This window comes from Canis lupus, chromosome 17 (genome assembly GCF_048164855.1).
Source record: "Canis lupus baileyi chromosome 17, mCanLup2.hap1, whole genome shotgun sequence".
NCBI classification, from domain to species: domain Eukaryota; kingdom Metazoa; phylum Chordata; class Mammalia; order Carnivora; family Canidae; genus Canis; species Canis lupus.
In genome coordinates this window covers 11,405,627-11,424,494 of record NC_132854.1, presented here as the reverse complement: position 1 = coordinate 11,424,494, position 18,868 = coordinate 11,405,627, and the positions used below count along the sequence as shown (strand labels likewise).

The 18,868-nt window shown below is 40.5% G+C and overlaps 1 protein-coding gene and 2 pseudogenes across 2 annotated transcripts in view; 1 reads left to right on the top strand and 2 right to left on the bottom strand.

Moving 5' to 3' along the window:
* The window catches only part of PCCA (propionyl-CoA carboxylase subunit alpha), a 462,660-nt gene that overhangs the window by 32,390 nt on the left and 411,402 nt on the right, over positions 1 to 18,868 (top strand). The window contains exon 3 of one of the 2 annotated variants that reach the window (XM_072782479.1): positions 2,977 to 3,131. The exons of the other annotated variant lie outside the window; for it this stretch is intronic. Within the exon in view, the coding sequence (XP_072638580.1) occupies positions 3,126 to 3,131 (6 nt within the window). The 5' untranslated portion in view covers positions 2,977 to 3,125. The remainder of the gene's footprint in view (positions 1 to 2,976; positions 3,132 to 18,868) is intronic. 2 annotated transcript variants of the gene reach the window in all.
* Positions 264 to 1,382, bottom strand: LOC140607749 (asparagine synthetase [glutamine-hydrolyzing]-like; annotated as a pseudogene).
* Positions 15,459 to 16,447, bottom strand: LOC140608300 (high mobility group protein B1-like; annotated as a pseudogene).

The following is an 18,868-nucleotide window of genomic DNA, read 5'->3' as shown; positions in this document are numbered from 1 at the left end:
AACTGGTCAGCAGGTCAGCCTGGTCTGGGTAGCAGCATTCAAAGATTAATGGTAGTAATCATCTTTGTAAATTTGAGAAGTACTGAAGGAAATTTTTGTCTTGAAGTTACCATCATAGCATCATCAACCTGCTGTCAATATATTCCTGTAAAATCTTTTTGTAAATATTTTATTTTTAAGTAAAATAAACCCAACATGGGGCTTGAACTCACAACCCCGAGATCAAAAGTCATATGCTCATGGTCTGAACCAGCCAGGTGCCCCTATTCCTGTAAAATTTTAAACCAGAAATTATTGACTGAGGTTACCCCATCACTGAAGGCTCTGTTGGTCACCAGAGACTCTTTTAAAGGATTAGAGTCTTTGAATATCATCTCTCAGGAGATGTTTTTCTATCCCATTCTTTGGAATTTTCATTGCTGGTAGCAGAGACAAGTAATGGGAAGAAAATCAGTGATCCAAGAAAGGGACTCTCATTTCAAGTCCATGGGTAGCAGTAGTTTGATCTATGTGGAGAACAACATCAAACAAACAGTTCCTTCAGAAGTTTCTCGCCCAAGTTGGATTTTTTAGAAAAAGAAGTTTTCGGAATGCCTGGGTGACTCAGTAGTTGAGCGTCTGCCTTCAGTTCAGGGCGTGATCCTAGGTCCAGGGATCGAGTCCTGCTTTGGGCTCCCTGTGAGGAACCTACTTCTCTCTCTGTCTATGTCTCTGCTTCTCTCTGTCTCTCATGAATGAATGAATGAATGAATGAATAAATAAATCTATCCTAAAAAAAAAACAGAAAAATAAGTTTTCGTGAGAATATGTGTAACTCTGTAGAAGTATATCTGAACCTTCTCCAGAGATCACCATGCTGTGTTCTTCCACATGTACTTGGAAGTTAAATACATATCTACTGAAGTGTGAACTGTTGTAAGGTCATAAGTTTCTAAGGAAAATATGACTTCATTCAGTATCTGTATGCTTTCCTTAGAGTTAAAAAAGACTTCATGATGTTCATTCCCAAAGTGATTTGCTACCTTTTCAGCAGCCAGGAAATGGGGACTGTCTTCCATGCCAGTTGCAAATGATTGGAGAACATACTGTACCAGAGCTTCTTTTTTTTTTTTTTTTTTTAAGATTTTATCTTTTATTCATGAGAGGCACAGAGAGGCAGAAGCACAGGCAGAGGGAGAAGCAGGCTCCATGCAGGGAGCTGATGTGGGACTTGATCCTGGGACTCCAGGATCACTCCCTGAGCTGAAGGCAGGCCCTAAACCACTGAACCACCCAGGGATCCCCAGTACCAGAGCTTCTTTTAGCTACTTCAACAGGGTGACAGCAACCAAGCTGGAATCCAAGCCCCATGATAAAAGGCATCCAGTCCTTCTGTCTATCATGTAATCTATCTATCTTTCTTTCTTTCTTTCTTTCTTTCTTTCTTTCTTTCTTTCTTTCTTTCTTTCTTCTTTCTTTCTTTCTTTCTTTCTTTCTTTCTTTCTTTCTTTCTTTCTTTCTTTCTTTCTTCTTTCTTTCTTTCTTTCTTTCTTTCTTTCTTTCTTTCTTTCTTTCTTTCTTTCATATTATTTATTTATTCATGTGATTGATAGAGAGATTGAGAGAGAGGCAGAGACACAGGCAGAGGAACCATGCAGGGAACCTGACATGGGACTCAATCCCAGGTCTCCAGGTCAGGCCCTGGGCTAAAGGTGGCACTAAACTGCTGAGCCACCAGGGCTGCCCTGTAACATTTCTTAATAGCATTGTTAAAAAGGATCTGAAAAAAAAAAAAAAAAAGAAAGAAAGAGGATCCAAAAGTAGGCATGTACATGAAGAGGAAAAAGAACATAAAAAGAACATGAATAAATCTGCTTCCCCAGGCAAACATTAATTACTTTACCACAGCGGAATTATAACAGGTTTGCCTTGAGTTTCAGTTTTAAGGATTGTTCCTCTTGTCTCATGCATCATCAGTTTGTTCTTTCTACTGGACCATTGATAACATGTGCAAATCCACAGACACTGTACTATCTCTCATCTTGCATCTATCTCTCTCCTTTATAGCAAAAGTTCTTAAAAGAGTTGTCTAGGGATCCCTGGGTGGCTCAGTGGTTTGGTGCCTGCCTTTGGCCCAGGGCGTGATCCTGGAGACCCGGGATCAAGTCCCACATCGGGCTCCCTGCGTGGAGCCTGCTTTTCCCTCTGCCTGTGTCTCTGCCTCTCTCTCTCTGTGTACTCATGAATGGATAAATAAAATCTTTAAAAAAAAAAAAGATTAAAAAAAAAAAGAGTTGTCTATACTTGGGGTGCCTGGGTGGCTCAGTCGGTTAGGTGTATGCCTTCCGCTTAGGTCATGATCCCAGAGTGCCAGGATAGAGCCCCATATCAAGCTCCCTGCTCTGCAAGGAGCCTGCTTCTTCTTCCTCTTCCTCTGCTATTCTTCCTGCTTGTTCTCTCTGTCTCTATCTCTCTCCCTCTCTCTGTGTCAAAGACATAAAATCTCAAAAAAAAAATTGTCTATACTTGCTGTCTCTAATTCTCCTCACCTTCTCTCCACAAGTTCTATGTCAAGACCTGGGAGTAGGGGAATCTCTACACTGCTGTAGAGGGCATGCAGATATTCATCTCTACAGTGATGATATTTAACCATTTTCACTGATGCAACTTTGTCACTTGACTTTAAGTCCAAAATTTGATAGTGTCCTAAAAGAAAAGCTCCACTATTTTTTTTTGAAAAGGCTCTATTTTTTTTTTTTAAGGCTCTATGTTTTAAAAAAAGATTGTAGAGGAACCTGGGTAGCTCAGTGGTTGGGTCTGCCTTTGGCTCAGGTCGTGATCCTGGAGTCCTGGGATCAAGTCCCGCATCAGGCTCCTTTCAGGGAGCCTGCTTCTCCCTCTGCCTGTGTCTCAGCCTCTCTCTGTGCGTCTCTCATGAATAAATAAATAAAATATTTTAAAATAAATAAATAAACATTTTACTTATTTATTTGACAGAAAGAGAAAGAGCATGCACAAGCAGGAGGAGCTGCAGAGGGGAAAGGAGAAGCAGACTCCCCACTGAGCAGGGAGCCCAATGTGGGGCTTGATCTCGGGACCCTGGGATCATGACCTGAGCTGAAGGCAGACACGCAACTGACTGAGCCATGCAGGTATCCAGAAAGGCTCCATTTTGATAAAGAAGTTGTGATGTACTTCAAGTTAACAAGACCTTTCTAAATATACAGTCAAAAATTGATTTTCTGTCATGGCTTTATACAAAGGCCTGACTCCACAGGTGTCTGTGCCCAGGAACACTTTCTAATTGGTGTAAAATATTTATAAAATAAATGCAAGCACCCCATCCAACATACAGATTATTTGCTCTGTTCCTCCTTTGTCATAACAATGAGGGATGATCTCACCATTAATTTTGATGTAGTAATTAAATTCAAAATAAATTCAAAAGGAGAATTAAAGGGTAATTAAATTCAAAAGGAGATGTGTTTCATCTCCTTGTGGTTATAGATTTTACCATTGTAACAGAGCCACAAGTAAGGATGTTTCTTTGCCTAAATTGGCTGCATTCCAAACATTTGGTCAACCACTGCCAACCAGTAAAATCCAAAGTAGCAGTTCATGTACCTGTTGACATTCTGAAGATGAGATGAATCTGGACCTCTGTGTGTGATTTCAAAGCACTCCAACACTGATCGGAGAGACAATTGTCACTGCCAAAAGGGGCACAAATGCCACATATGGCACAGTAGAGCTACTGGCTCTCTGGACATGAGCAGGTCAGACTGGCAGCAGGAATGGAGGCAAGGGCTATGGATTATCTCCATTGGTTTTTTTTTAGATTTTTAAAAAAATTTTTATTTATTTATGATAGTCACACACACACACACACAGAGAGAGAGAGGCAGAGACACAGGCAGAGGGAGAAGCAGGCTCCATGCACCGGGAGCCCGACGTGGGATTCGATCCCGGGTCTCCAGGATCGCGCCCTGGGCCAAAGGCAGGCGCTAAACCGCTGCGCCACCCAGGGATCCCTCCATTGTTTTCAATATAAGCATTATCTATGTATTTATATCTGTAGTCCTCCTTTCTTAGATAAATGGTAGCATACTATACATACTTTCTTTCTACCTTGATTTATTCCTTTTTAAAAATCATTTATTCATTTATTTATTTTAAATATTTTATTTATTTATTTGTGAGAGACACAGAAAGAGAGACAAAGACATAGGCAGAGAGAGAAGCAGGCTCCCTGTGGGGAGCTCGATATAGGACTTGATCACAGGACCCCAGGATCATGCCCTGAGCCAAAGGTAGACTCTCAATCACTGAGCCACATAGGCACCCCTCTTTTTTTTTTTTTTTTCCTAAAGAAGGCTCTATAGGGGGATCCCTCGGTGGCTCAGTGGTTTAGCACCTGCCTTTGGCCCAGGGAGTGATCCTGGAGTCCCAGGATCGAGACCCACATCAGGCTCCCTGCATGGAGCCTGCTTCTATCTCTATGTCTCTGCCTCTCTCTCTGTGTCTCTCATTAATAAATAAAATCTTAAAAAAAAAAAAAAAGGCTCTATACCTAATGTGGGGCTTGTACTCAAAACCTCCAGGTGTAAGAGTTGCAGGCTCTACCAACCAATCAGCCATGCGCCTCTGTCTTGATTTCTTTCTCTCAACAATATATGCTGTTAATCACTCCATTGTTGTATATAGAGATTTTCCTTTTTTTTTTTAATTTTTTAAAAATTTTTATTTATTTGTGATAGTCACAGAGAGAGAGAGAGAATGAGGCAGAGACACAGGCAGAGGGAGAAGCAGGCTCCATGCACCGGGAGCCCAACGTGGGATTCGATCCCAGGTCTCCAGGATCGCGCCCTTGGCCAAAGGCAGGCGCCAAACCACTGCGCCACCCAGGGATCCCTATATAGAGATTTTCCTTATTCCTTTTATAGGTATAGTACCCTATTATATGGATACATTTTAAGAATAAGGGTACTAGGTTAACTTTTGGAAGAGGAGGCCTTTTATTTTGCTAATCTGTGGTAACTCAGGAGTCCCAGAAGAGGCTTAGATGATGGTGCCAACAGAGAGATGGCTGAGCATTATTAACATAAGATTGCTGCTGGTCCTACATAGTCTCTTTGTTCTCTGAGCTGAAGAGGAACTGGAAGGGTTTGAAAAAAGAAATAAGCTTTTCCTCTTCTCCTATACTTCCTTTATTTATATACTATGTTATTCCATTTGGTTTATATACTCTGTTATTCCAAGCCTCAAATTAACCTGGAGTATAGCTATCTCCCGCAGCAGAGGTATCTAACAGAGTACCAAGGAAGTCCTGCTTTCACCTTTGTGAAACCACTTTCCTGATAATTGTTATTTCCCCTCTGACTCTTTTGGAGTCAACTCATTGGGCAGATGAGGTGTTCCATTACAAGCCTTGACTTGAGTAAAAAATGGAATAACTCAAGTCCAAAGCCCTGTTATATACTAACTAGGTTCCTATATTCAATCTCTAGTTTTTTTCCCATCCCACACTATACTCAGCCATACTATCTAGTAAAGCTTACGAAAGACAATGTTTCAATGAGTGCTATATAGTAGCATAACTACCAACATACATGTAAGTAAAATCCTCAGTGGGGCTAACAGAACAAAACTCAGAGAGAGTAGAACATAGAAGATATTTGCCCTTCTGTTTCCCTCTCTCTCAGCTCACTTCCTAATCTCTTCTCAAAGAGAAGAGCTGCTACTATGGTTGACCATACTCTGTTGATCTAGTTACATAGATAATGGGAAACTCTGTGTTTTAAGAGATTATGGATCAAGCCTATATGAGGAAGATTTTGAAAGAGTCCTGAAAAATCACAAAAGTATGATTAAACAAAAATAGAAACACATTCCTTGTTCTTGGATAGGACCAATTAGCATCATAAATATTTTAAGTCTTTCCAAGTTAATGTATAAACTTAGGATAATTCCCCAAAAAGATGCCAGCAGAATTTTTCCTGGCACTGGATCCTAAACTTCATATGGAAAAATAAATAAGAATACTCATGAATGTCTTCAAAAGGAAGAGCAATTAGAGAGTTTGGTTTTACCACATATTAAAAATTATGGTAGAGACCCTATAATTAAAACAATGTGGTGTTGATGCCTGCTAACAGAGAAACCAATGGAAACAATTTCAAGTATATGTGGAGATTTAGCATTTGACAAAGGAATCATCTTAAATCATCGAGGGGAAAGATTAACTTTAAAAAAAAAACAGGTATTAGTACAACTGGAGAGTCATTTGAAAAAATACATATCTAGATTTATTCCCTTACTTTACATTAAAATATACTCCAAATAGATCAGTCATTTCAATATATATATAAAAAAAGAAAAGATACATTCAAGAATAAAATGTCGATTTCTTTATTACATGGACATGAGGAAAGCCATTCTATTATAATTGAAATTCCAGAAGCCATGGAGAGAGATTGGTACCTTTAAGCCTATCTCTATCTATCTAATATCTTATGTATCTATCTATATATATGTACACATAGATAGATAAAAACTTTTACTTGGCAAAATCATCATAATAAAAGTGAAAAGAAAAATGGAAAACTGGCAGAAAATATTTTCAGTTTAAATTACACAAAATAGTTAATTTCTATCAATAGGTAACAAAGGGGGTGCCTGGGTGGCTCAGTTGATCAAGCCTCTGCCTTCTGCTCAGGTCATGATCCCAGAGTCCTAAGATGAAGTCATATTAGGCTCCCTACTCATGGGGAGTCTGCTTCTTCCTCTCCTTCTTCCCGTCCACCCATTCATGCGCTCTCTCTCTGTCTCTTAAATAAATAAAATCTTTAAAAAATACATAAACAATAAAGAAGAGTATTGATAGATGCTACAACATGGATGAACCTCAAAAGCATGCTAAGCCAAAGAAGCCAGTCACAAAAGATCACGTACTGTGTGATACCATTTGTATGAAACCTATACCTATATAGAATAGGTAAATCCATAGATATGGAGAATAGATTCATGGTCACCTAGAACTGGATGGGGCAGGGGTGGGGGTTCAGGATGAGGGATGACTACTGAGAATTTTTAGGGGGTATTAAAAATGTTCCAAAGTTGTATTATGGTGATGGTTGTATATCTGTAAATATACTACTGATTGAATGGTACTCTTTATTTATTTTTTTAAAGATTTTATTTTTTTGATGGGACACCTGGGTGGCTCAGCAGTTAAACGTCTGCCTTCGGCTCAGGGCATGATCCCGGGGTCCTGGGATGGAGTCCCACATCGGGTTCCCTGCACGGAGCCTGCTTCTCCCTCTGCCTGTCTCTGTCTCTCTCTCTGTGTATCTCTCACGAATAAATAAATAAAATATTTTTTAAAATATTTTATTTATTTGAGAAAGAGAGTGAAAGAGAGAGAGAGAGAGAGAGAGCACAAGCGGGGGGGGGGGGGGGGACGTTGGTTGGGGAGGAAAGGGAGAAGCAGACTTCCAGCTGAATGGGGAGCCTGATGTGGGACTTGATCTGAGGACCCTGAGATCATGACCTGAGCTGAAGGCAGATACTTAACCAACTGAGCCACCCAGGTGCCCTTGAATGGTACTCTTTAAATGGGTGAGCATCATGCTATGTAAATTATAGTATAATACAACTGTTTTTGTTTTTGTTTTTTAATAATACAACTGTTAAAAGAAAAAGACAAAGACAAAAACCTGGTAGGAAAATTGCCAGAAATGTTGAGATGGTTCACAGGAAATGAAAGGCAATTGCTTTTGAAACATTTGAAAAAGTGCTCAGCATCATTCTTCATGAAAGCAATGCAAATGCAGTGGAGGGCAGATTTGTTTTCTGACTAGGATAATAATATCTTCCTTGGGAGTAAAGATTGGGTGGGTTTTGTAGCAGCTCCCTTATATAAGTTCGGTGGTTTCCTAGGCTCACTGTTCCTCTGGTATGATACAAACTTACCTGGACACAGCATCTACCTAGGCTGCTCCTCCTCATCCCCATGGGACTTGAGGGGCAAGATGAACCAATGCCAACATGAAGCTCAGGCTCCAGCTCTACCATAAATAATAGATTCTCCTGTTTTTGACCTAAGAGTCTAAGGTCTTCTGGCAACACTCACTAAGGCTATCTTGTTATCATGCAAGGAAGGTAAAATCTCACACCCTTTCCACTTCTAGACTGCTAAAAGTCCCAAAGCTTGACATCACACTATGTTGGTAATCTTAGGGATAAACAGATATTCTTTTTTTAAAGAAAGACTTTATTTTGGGGGTACCTGGTTGGCTCAGTTGGTTAAGCAGCTGACTCTTGATCTCAACTCAACTTTGATCTCAGGATTGTGAGTTTAAGCCCTGTGTTGGGGCTCTGTGCTGGCTTGGAACCTACTTAAAAAGATAATAGTGGGGCAGCCCAGGTGGCTCAGTGGTTTAGCGCAGCCTTTGGCCAGGGCTTGCTCCTGGAGACCCAGGATCGAGTCCCACGTCGGGCTCCCTGCATGGAGCCTGCTTCTCCCTCTGCCTGTGTCTCTGCCTCTCTGTCTCTCTGTCTCTCTCATGAGTAAGTAATTAAAATCTTAAAAAAATAGTAATAAAGTAAAATATAAAAGACTTTATTTTGAAGTAATCTCTACACTCAACATGAGGCTCAAACTCACAACCCCCAAATAAAGTCTCATGCTCCAGTGACTGATCTAGCCAGGTGCCCCAGAAATAGGTATTCTTAAACATTGCTAGTGGGATTGAAAAATGGTAAGACCTCTCTGGAGGGAAAATTGGGCAATATTTAACAAAATTATTATATGTGCATTTGCCCTTTGATTCAGTTATGTTTCTAGGAACCTAGCTGAAAACGTACCTTCACATATGCAAAATATGATATGCATGTACTCTGCATTGTGAAATTATTTGTGATCAGAAAAGCTTGAAAACAAATCCAAGTATCCATCAAGAGAAGAATGATTGAATAATCTAGGGCATATCCACACATAAACATATTTGTATATACTTGTACATATATATATACTTATTTTTATGAAAAAAGGAAGAATAAACAAGATATTTTTGAAAGTGGAAATGATTCCTTATTGAGTATGGGTAGAATGGGTGTAAAGGAGTAAAGGTGAGAGCAAAATGTCAATTCCCTGGCTACCCTTTTAATGTAGCTTTGACATCTGAACCATGGAAATGATTTAAATATTCAAAAAATAAAATTAAATAAATAAGAAAAAAACCCTGAAATTGAACACAAACAGAAACCACTGAGTGGAACTGACTATAAAAACTAATCACGGGGATCCCTGGGTGGCGCAGCAGTTTGGCGCCTGCCTTTGGCCCAGGGCGCCATCCTGGAGACCCAGGATTGAATCCCACGTCAGGCTCCCGGTGCATGGAGCCTGCTTCTCCCTCTGCCTGTGTCTCTGCCTCTCTCTCTCTCTCTCTGTGACTATCATAAAAAAACAAACAAACAAACAAACAAAAAAACAACTAATCACACTGAGAAAATATATATTTTTTAAGATTTTATTTTTAAGTAATCTCTATACCCAATGTGGGGCTCGAACTTGCAACCCCCAGATCAAGATCACTTGCAACCCACATCCCCACTGACTGAGCCAGCTAGGGGCCCTGAAAAAATAATTACTTAAAAGTTATTTTGGAACATAAAACACTGTAACAATTTCCCCACATGAAGTCTAAGGACAAATAAAAGTAGGAAGATATTTTGAACTGTATTCAATAAGTTTATTGTCAGGTAATATTGTTGTTCTTGTGCTTTTACATATTATAAAATAAAACAAATAAGGAACTATTAATGTTATTAGAAACCAAGATTTCCAAGTTAGGAAGATAAGGAAAAAAAGCACTATAAGGGTACCCGGTTGGCTCAGTGGGTAGAGCATGTGACTCTTGATCTCGGGATTGTGAGTTTGAACCCCATGTTGGGGGTGGAGATTACTTAAAAAGTAAAATCTAAAAAAAAAAAAAAAGGAGGGCAGCCCGGGTGGCTCAGCGGTTTAGCACCGCCTTCAGCCCAGGGCCTGATCCTGGAGACCTGGGATCGAGTCCCACGTCAGGCTCCCTGCATGGAGCCTGCTTCTCCCTCTGCCTATGTCTCTGCCTCTCTCTCTCTCTCTCTCTGTATCTCTCATAAATAAATGAATGAAATCTTTTTTAAAAATTAAAAAAATAAAAAAAAGGAAAATCTCTGTGATGATAACTTTGAGTCAGAATTGTCAATATCAACTCATTATATATAGTGCCTAGTATGTGAGCCAGGCATAGGAGATACAACAGTAAATAATCAAGGTAGAGACCCTACTGCAATAGAATTTACAGTAGATACATACATTAAATGAATAATTGTACAAATAATTAGTTGAATTAAGCCTGGCATTTCACAGGAGTTTAAACTATCACTGTTCAGCACATGAAGTTCCTCAGCCTGAAAAGTAGCCCAGCCTGAAATGAAGCATTCTTTTTAAGACAAAATACTCAGTGTCTGCTTTTTTTCCTTTTTTTTTTTTTTTTTAAGATTTTATTTACTTATTCATGAAAGACATAGAGGGAGAGAGAGAGGCAGAGACATAGGCAGAGGGAGAAGCAGGCTCCCTGCAGGAAACCCGATGTGGGACTCAGTCCTGGGACTCCAGGATCATGCCCTGAGCCAAAGACAGACGCTCAACCACCCAGGCCTCCCTCAATGTCTGGTTTAAGAAAGAATGTAAGTGCTCAGAGTGAGAGCCAAAAGTGAAGAGTTTGGATCACTCCACATGTGTGGGTAGTTTTAGTTTTCTGGTGGCAGGAATGAAACAGGGCCATGCTGAGTTGTTTGGGCTTGCACTGACAAGCAGTGGTGCTTGCACTTCTCAGACAAGATTGAGAAATACTCTATATCTTCTCATCTCTCTCTAGTAAGGAACATCTTGCCTTGAGCCAAACAAGGTCTGAAAGGAACTGGCAGCTAGTTTTCAGTGCAGCCCCCAATTTTTGTGGGCAAAGATGTCCTGTGGTACTTTGAGCGATTGTGTCACTCATCAAGATTAGTGCAGCATCAGTGACTGAATTTAGAGTGGAGAAATCAGGAGCTAGATCTAAAGTGAGAGCTCCAGGTTGAGCCTTCATGGCGTGCCATCTTGTAAGGTGTGCAAAGATGGGATGACCCCTGAGTGTACACCATCTGTTTCCAACTTTGTAAAGATCTGTGGCTGTGAAAGTTTCCTTGCAAAGACTAGCACTCCTGGAAGATTTACAAGTGAATATAGGACTCTTCCTTTCCGGTACAATGTGATAAGGAGTTTCAGATTCCTGGTTGCCTGGCCTATGAGGTGTTTGCCATCCAAAAAGTTGCTTCATGACTGCATCCAGTTACCTAGGAAACCAACCCAGACTGAAGGAATGGTCCCAAATGAAGCTGGGTGGTCTCCCAAAGGAAAGTGAATACAAATTCAGCAGTTTGACAGTGTATGTTAGCCATATCATCAGCAAACTGTCATCAGTTGGACATATGTGTGGGAGTGACTAAGGATGCAAAGGACAATATTAAAGGACAGGGACCTTCTAGGAAGTGGTGTGCTGGTAAATATTTAACGATAGATTCTCTGGGAAAGCAGGAGTCGGGGAGGCCCTGATACGTAGTTTTCTGTTTTCCATGGCATAAATGTTTCCACAGGCTGATTTCTTTCAAGAATTTAATCAGCAAGGCTCCTGACAACTCAACAATTGATTCCCCTTAGCTGATTCTATTTGGCTCCAGCAAACCATTGCTTCTAGGTACCATAGTTAAGAGGTAACAAGCTGTCAACAATTCAGAACCTAAACCCAAAGAGGTAAAGGAAAATACCTAGGAAAATTAAAACATGCATACAGATTGAAGCGTGACCATGTGTGGTGCCAGTACCCTCACTTCCCATGTTCTCTGGGTCTTGGGTGGTTGCCTTTGTGCAGTCATTAGTTTTTTCTGATAGTCTAGAGTGGAAGCTGTTTTCTTGCAGTTTTTGGCTTCTGGAGGACTCCTAAGAATTCTCCGGTTGAGGTCTATAGCAGGAACAGTCTTTCTGAGTCAAGGAGGGCGTCTTTCTCCTTCATTAACACACAGGAAGCAAGGATCAACATACTAGGGTATAGGTGCTGTGTTAGTTATTAAGAATAGTGCCTATAAGGCACAATTTCTACTGAGCTCAAGGGCAGTGTTTTTCTCATGTCTTTTTAAGATGACACCTCTGGGTTTTATTTTATTTTCATTCTTTAAAAGATATTATTTACTTATTTGAGAGGGAGAGCAAGACAGAGAGAGTGAGCAGGGAGCATGAGCCAGGTGGTGGGGAGCAGGGAGTGGGAGGGCAGAGGGAGGAGAAGAAGCAGGCTCCCCGCTGAGCAGGGAGCCCTATGCAGGGACTCATGGGTTTATGACCAGAGCCAAAGGCAGATGCCCAACCAGCTGAGCCACCCAGGTGCCCTCCTCTGGGTTTTATTTATTTATTTATTTTTAAAATTTTTTCCTCTGGATTTTATTTTATTTTTATTTATTTTATTTATTTTTTTTTATTTTTTATTTATTTATGATAGTCACAGAGAGAGAGAGGCAGAGACACAGGCAGAGGGAGAAGCAGGCTCCATGCACCCGGAGCCTGATGTGGGATTCGATCCCGGGTCTCCAGGATCCCGCCCTGGGCCAAAGGCAGGCGCCAAACCGCTGCGCCACCCAGGGATCCCTCCTCTGGATTTTAAATGGTGAATAGGGATTATTGAAGGATTTGAAGGATTATTTATTTATTTATTAAAATATTTTTATTTATTTATTCATGATAGACATAGAGAGAGAGAGGCAGAGATACAGGCAGAGGGAGAAGCAGACTCCATGCCGGGAGCCTGATACAGGACTCGATCCCGGGACTCCAGGATTGCACCCTGGGCCAAAGGCAGGTGCTAAACTGCTGAGCCACCCAGTGATCCCCTTGAAGGATGTTTTAGATAAGCAACTCATATCTGTTGATAAAATTGTGCATTGATTCCACTTACATGGGCTACCTCGCATAGTTAAATTCATAGAGACAGATAGTAGAATAATGGTGGCTGGGGTCTAGGGGAAGAGGAAAGGGGCAGTTTAATGAACATGGAATTTCAATTTTGCAAGATGAGAAAAGTTCTAGCAATGGTAGAACTTTTGGTGGTGATGGTGGTGATGGTTTATACAATATCAATGTACTTAATACCACTGAACTTAAAAATGGTTAAAATGGTAAATCTTACATTAATTATACTTGACCATAACTTTAAAAAAGTTAACTGAATATATCATGTAAGTCATTTGTAATATCTGACTCTATCAGCCTGTAATAAGGCAAAGTGTATAACTAGGGACATTTACAGGTAGGTAAGATGCCTAACTATTAATAGGTTGAGAGTCAATGGGCCAGCTATGCAGTTGATTTCATTGTCATTAGGACCAAAGGCAACAATTTAGGCCAAGTTCCAGAGTTTCTAAAAATTTAACTAGAGTTGAGAATTCTGTTTGTCTTTTCTGTATTATCTGAGGATGGAGGATGATATGGGCAGTGAAGTATTGAGCCTTATAAAACTCATTAATGATAAATTTTTTTTTTAATGAAAATTTCAATGAAATTAATGTTTCTTCCCTGGAGAGAGAGGATGTTAAGATTCTTTAAGTAGGAAAGTCTATGCTGCTGGTAAAGTTGTGGCTCTCTGAAAAGAGAGAACTTGATTCCGATAATAAACACACAGTTACCAAAACACATTCATTTCCCGATGTTGGGGCAATTTTTTACCATGCATTTGGAGGTGCTCAAAGAAGCTTTGGTTCAGGGCAGCCCAGGTGGCTCAACGGTTTAGTGCTGCCTTCGGGCCAGGGTGTGATCCTGGAGACCCGGGATCCAGTCCCATGTTGGGCTCCCTGAATGGGCCTGCTTCTCTCTGCCTCTCTCTCTCTGTGTGTGTCTCTAATGAATAAATAAATAAATAATTTTTTTTTAAAAGAAGAAGCTTTGGTTCTATTCTCTTTTCTGTCTTTAGTTTTGCCAGGATTTTGTTGCAAGCAGGTTAGAATATGTACTTTAAACATCCTTGATTATGCTTTGAAGTGTTTCCACATCCATTGTTGGAGTAAGGTGGTCACCAAGCTGTCTTTGCTGTGGTAATAAGACTGAAGAGCTTGCCTACTAGGTTAATTACTAAGGATGGAAGAGGGTAGGATCCTCTCTTGAAGTATGACATATAATTAATTTAGAAGAATGTAATCAATAGTTACTTTGGGAGAGAACATGTTATGGTCTGTAAGGACACCGATAAACCTCCAGGGCCTTTTAAGTCATAAGGTATACTATGATTGGTCTTGATTAATAATGGTATTTAATCCTAGAAACAATAATTTATGTAAAACTGTACCAGTTTTAGTGCTTAGCCATTGGATATCTCAGCAATCTTTTTGTTTTTTATATCTTATTTATTTATTCATGAGAGGCACAGAGAGAGAGAGAGAGAGGCAGAAACATAGGCAGAGAGAGAAGCAGGCTCCATGCAGGGAGCCCAATGCAGGATTCGATCCAGGGACTCCAGGATCACACCCTGGGCAGAAGGCAGGTGCTAAACCTCTGAGACACCCAGGGATCCCTTAGCGATCTTTAATAAGGAAGTAAGAGCAATGAAGCAGAGCTGAGGGGGTCATTGGTAAGTGTGCAGAAGAGAGTTAACACAGCAAGCCTGAAGTGATACTTAGAAGGGCCTGCTTGCATAGTTAGCCCTTGGCTGGATTTTGGGAGTGTTCCCACTGTTCCCCACTGGTAAGAGTGGCTCACTGTGCTCAGACTGTGCAAACAACGTGGCTTATGCTGAACACCTGCTTTCCTTCTGGGTATCTGGAGTTTTGGTACATGCTGAGCAGACGGTGGTTACATGACTAGCCCCTAATAGAAACATTGGTCACTGCATCTCTAATAATCTTCCCTGGGCAGAAACATTAGAAGCATTCAGAATGTCAACAAATCAGCTGCAGCTTTTTTTTTTTTGCAATTACAGAGTGGTATTCAGTTAACAGAACAACAATTATTTTGTAGAAGCTGCATCAGAGACAACTGAAGATGAAAAGCTACCATCCTCATATATAACTAATTTGTGCTGTGCACCAGTAAGAACCTGCTTTAAATTTCCACGCCAATTTACAACCCCCATACTGTACCAGGCAAAGTTAGTGTCTATTGAAAATACCACCAGGACAGGCTATCTAAAGACACTTTAGGTAGTGTGTTAACTATACAAAAAAAAGACACTGTACAGTTTAAAAACAAATCTTAGGGGCACCTGAGTGGCTCAGTGGTTGAGCATCTGACTTGGACTCAGGTCGTGATCCCGGGGTCCTGGGATCAAGTCCCATATCAGGCTTCTTGCAGGGAGCCTGCTTCTCCCTCTGCCTCTCTCTGTGTCTCTCATGAATGAATAAATAAAATCTTAAAAAACAAATAAAAACAAATCTTACACAGCCTTACATTTCAATTTTTTTCTTTAAAAGGAGTGAGTTGTGTACAGGAGGGTTAAATGCTTTATAGACATGAAAAAAAAAACTGCACTAGAACCAACTTATTCATCATCTTCTTCATCTTCATCTTCCTCCTCCTCCTCTTCATCTTCCTCATCTTCCTCTTCTTTTTCTTGCTCTTTTCAGCCTTGACAACTCCCTTTTTTTGCTGCGTTAGGCTTTCCTTTAGCTTGGTATGCTGCAATATCCTTTTTGTATTTTTCCTTCAGCTTAGGAGCTTTCTTTTCATAAGTAGCTGCTTGTCATCTGCAGCAGTGTTATTCCATATCTGTCCAGTTTCTTTTTTTTTTTTCTGTCCAGTTTCTTTGCAACATCACCAATGGATAGGCCGGTATGCTCTCCTTTGAGTTTTGGGTGATACTCAGAACAAAACAAGAAAAAGGCCGAGGGAGGCTTCTTGGGCACATTGGGATCATTGAACTTCTTTTTTGTTTCCCTTTATGGGAGATACATTCAAGAGTTTTCATTTCTCTTTCATAATGGGCCTTGTCTGCCTTAGCCATGTCTTCAACTTTTCCTCTCTCTTTAGCGGACACGGTCTTCCACCTTTCTGAGCACTTCTTTTTTTATTTTTATTTTTATTTTTATTTTTTTATTTATTTATGATAGTCACAGAGAGAGAGAGAGAGAGAGAGAGGCAGAGACATAGGCAGAGGGAGAAGCAGGCTCCATGCACTGGGAGCCCGACGTGGGATTCGATCCCGGGTCTCCAGGATCGCGCCCTGGGCCAAAGGCAGGCGCCAAACCGCTGCGCCACCCAGGGATCCCTTTCTGAGCACTTCTTAGAAAACTCTGAGAAGCTGACCGAAGCATCTGGGTGCTTCTTCTTGTGCTCCTCTCAGCAGGTTTGCACAAAGAATGCATATGATGACATTTTGCCTGTTGGCTTCTTAGGCTCTCCTTGGCTCATGTTTAATTATCTTCCTCAACAGAGTTGCCCAGTACCTGTCTGGCTCTCATTTGCCCCGGTGCTGTCTCTATGGAGCTCTATGGAGCTCAATGGCTGTGAAAGCGGGAGCCAGATGCCACACATGTGAATTTTCATTGATGGGCAAAGAGGGTACTCTGTGTGACCCTTAATGGGACAGTGTTATGGGCTGAACGTATCCCCCATCCCATTCATATGTTGAACCCCTAACCCCCAATGGTACTGTATTTGGAGATAGGACCTTTATGGAAGTAATTAAAAGTTAAATGAGGTTATTAGGTCAGACTCTGAAATGACAGGATTAGTGACTTTAAAAGATCTCTTTCTTTTTTTTTTTTTTTTTAAGGAGATCTCTTTCCCTCTACAAACACAGACACACACAGGAAAATGCATGTGTAGACACAATGAGAAGGCAGCTGTCTACAAGACAGGGAGAATTCTCACCAGAAATGGAATGGCCAGCACTTTGGTCTTAGGTTTCTAGCTTCCAGAACTGTGAGAAAATAAATCTTTGTTGTCTAAGCTACCCAGTGTGTGGTATTTTGTTATGGCAGCTCTAGGAAACAAACACAGACTCCCTCAGGAAGGGCAACTTGTCTTTCAAAATTAAGACTAGTATTCCCATACACTGTTTCGTCCCTTTCTTACGTATGTGTTCTCTAATAATATGAGATTGTTTCACATATGTTAAAGCTTTTGTGAAAATAGTGTCCAAATGTATATATTCTTCAGCAATTTGTTATTTATTTATGCATGCTGCATCTTATATTTGTGAGATTTATCTTGCACTAGTTCTAGAATGGTGTAAAATATTTTTTTTATTTTTATTTTTTTTTTTAGAGAGGGAGAGGGAGGAGAGGGTAAGAGGGAGAGAAGGAATCCTAAGTAGGCTTCAGGCCAGCATGGAGCCGGATGTAGGGCTCCATCTTACAACCCTGAAGTCATGACCTGAGCCAAAATCAAGAGTTGGATGCTTAACAGATTGAGCCACCCAGGTGCCCCAATTTTCTAAAATGCAAATACAGTATTGCTTCCTGGATTAAGATGCTTCAGGTTTTCCACCCCAAAAAACAGGGATGTAGAACACAAGCACCTAAACAGAACAAATAAAGGGTTGAGTGTGGCACACGGAGATGCCTTTGAATGTTTTCAGGTGGGAATCACTCCCTGCATTGTTAAATCTTTCAGTATCTCAAGAGAAGTAGAAAATTTGGAATTTCATTTGAAAGCTGCCATATTTTGAATATAGCTAACTAATTTTTAAAAACGATTTTATTTATTTATTCATGAGAGACAGAGAGCACAAGAGAGTGAGGCAGAGACAGGCAGAGGGAGAAGCAGGCTCCATGCAGGGAGCCCGATGTGGGACTCGATCCTAGGACTCCAGGATCATGCCCTGAGCCAAAAGCAGATGCTTAACTGCTGAGCCACCCAGGCGTCCCTAGTTGACTAATTTAATTTAACAAGCACACCTGTGTACACAGGTGTGTGCAACACACACACACACACACACAACCACACAGAGGGCTAAAACCAAATATAGCCTTGTACCATATGTGGCCCACATTTGCTCCATTGTGATTTCTGACCTTGAAGATGAAAACCCCAAACTCCATAGCATAATACATGCTTTCAGGATCTGGCCTTTCCTCTTCCTTCAGCTTTGTCTCAAAACACTCTTTTGCTCAGAACAGTCTCTGGCATAGAGTGAGCATTCAGAACTTGCTTCCTCTTTCTCTGCTCTCCACTGTGTGAGGATAAAAGAAGATGGCCATCTACATACCAGAAAGTAGCCCCCAGCAGAACATGAACTTCTAGAATCCTGAACTTCCCAACCTCCAGAACTGTGAGAAATAGTTATTGTTTAAGCCACACAGTCTATGGTATATCTGTTACAGCATCCTGAACAAATACACCATAGACTGTGTATTGGGATATATACTTGAATCATTAGAAGATATTACAGAACTGTCATAGAACTCTCCCATGGTTGGCCAATTGGCACTGGTTCCTGGAGTGCACTTAGTCTAGCACTCCTCTGTAGCAGAGCATACCTCAGGACAAATTCAGCCTCCTTTCTGTTTTTTATAAGGATTAGAAACTAAGACTTTAATTTAAAAATTTTTACATTTCAAAGGGCTGTTAAAGAAAGAAAAAAAAGAATATGCAACAGAGACTTATGTGCCTCTCAAAGCCTGAAATATTTATTTTTACTTACACAGAAAAAGGCAACTCCTTCTCTAGAGCCTACTCTAATACTGAATTCTTTAAGATATCCTTGCCACATTTTTAGATACCTTGGTTATTATTCATAGGATTGATACTGTTCTTGATATTGTTAATGTATATTTTATTCTGACAAGTTTTTTTTTTTTTAAGATTTATTTATTTGATGGAGTTGCA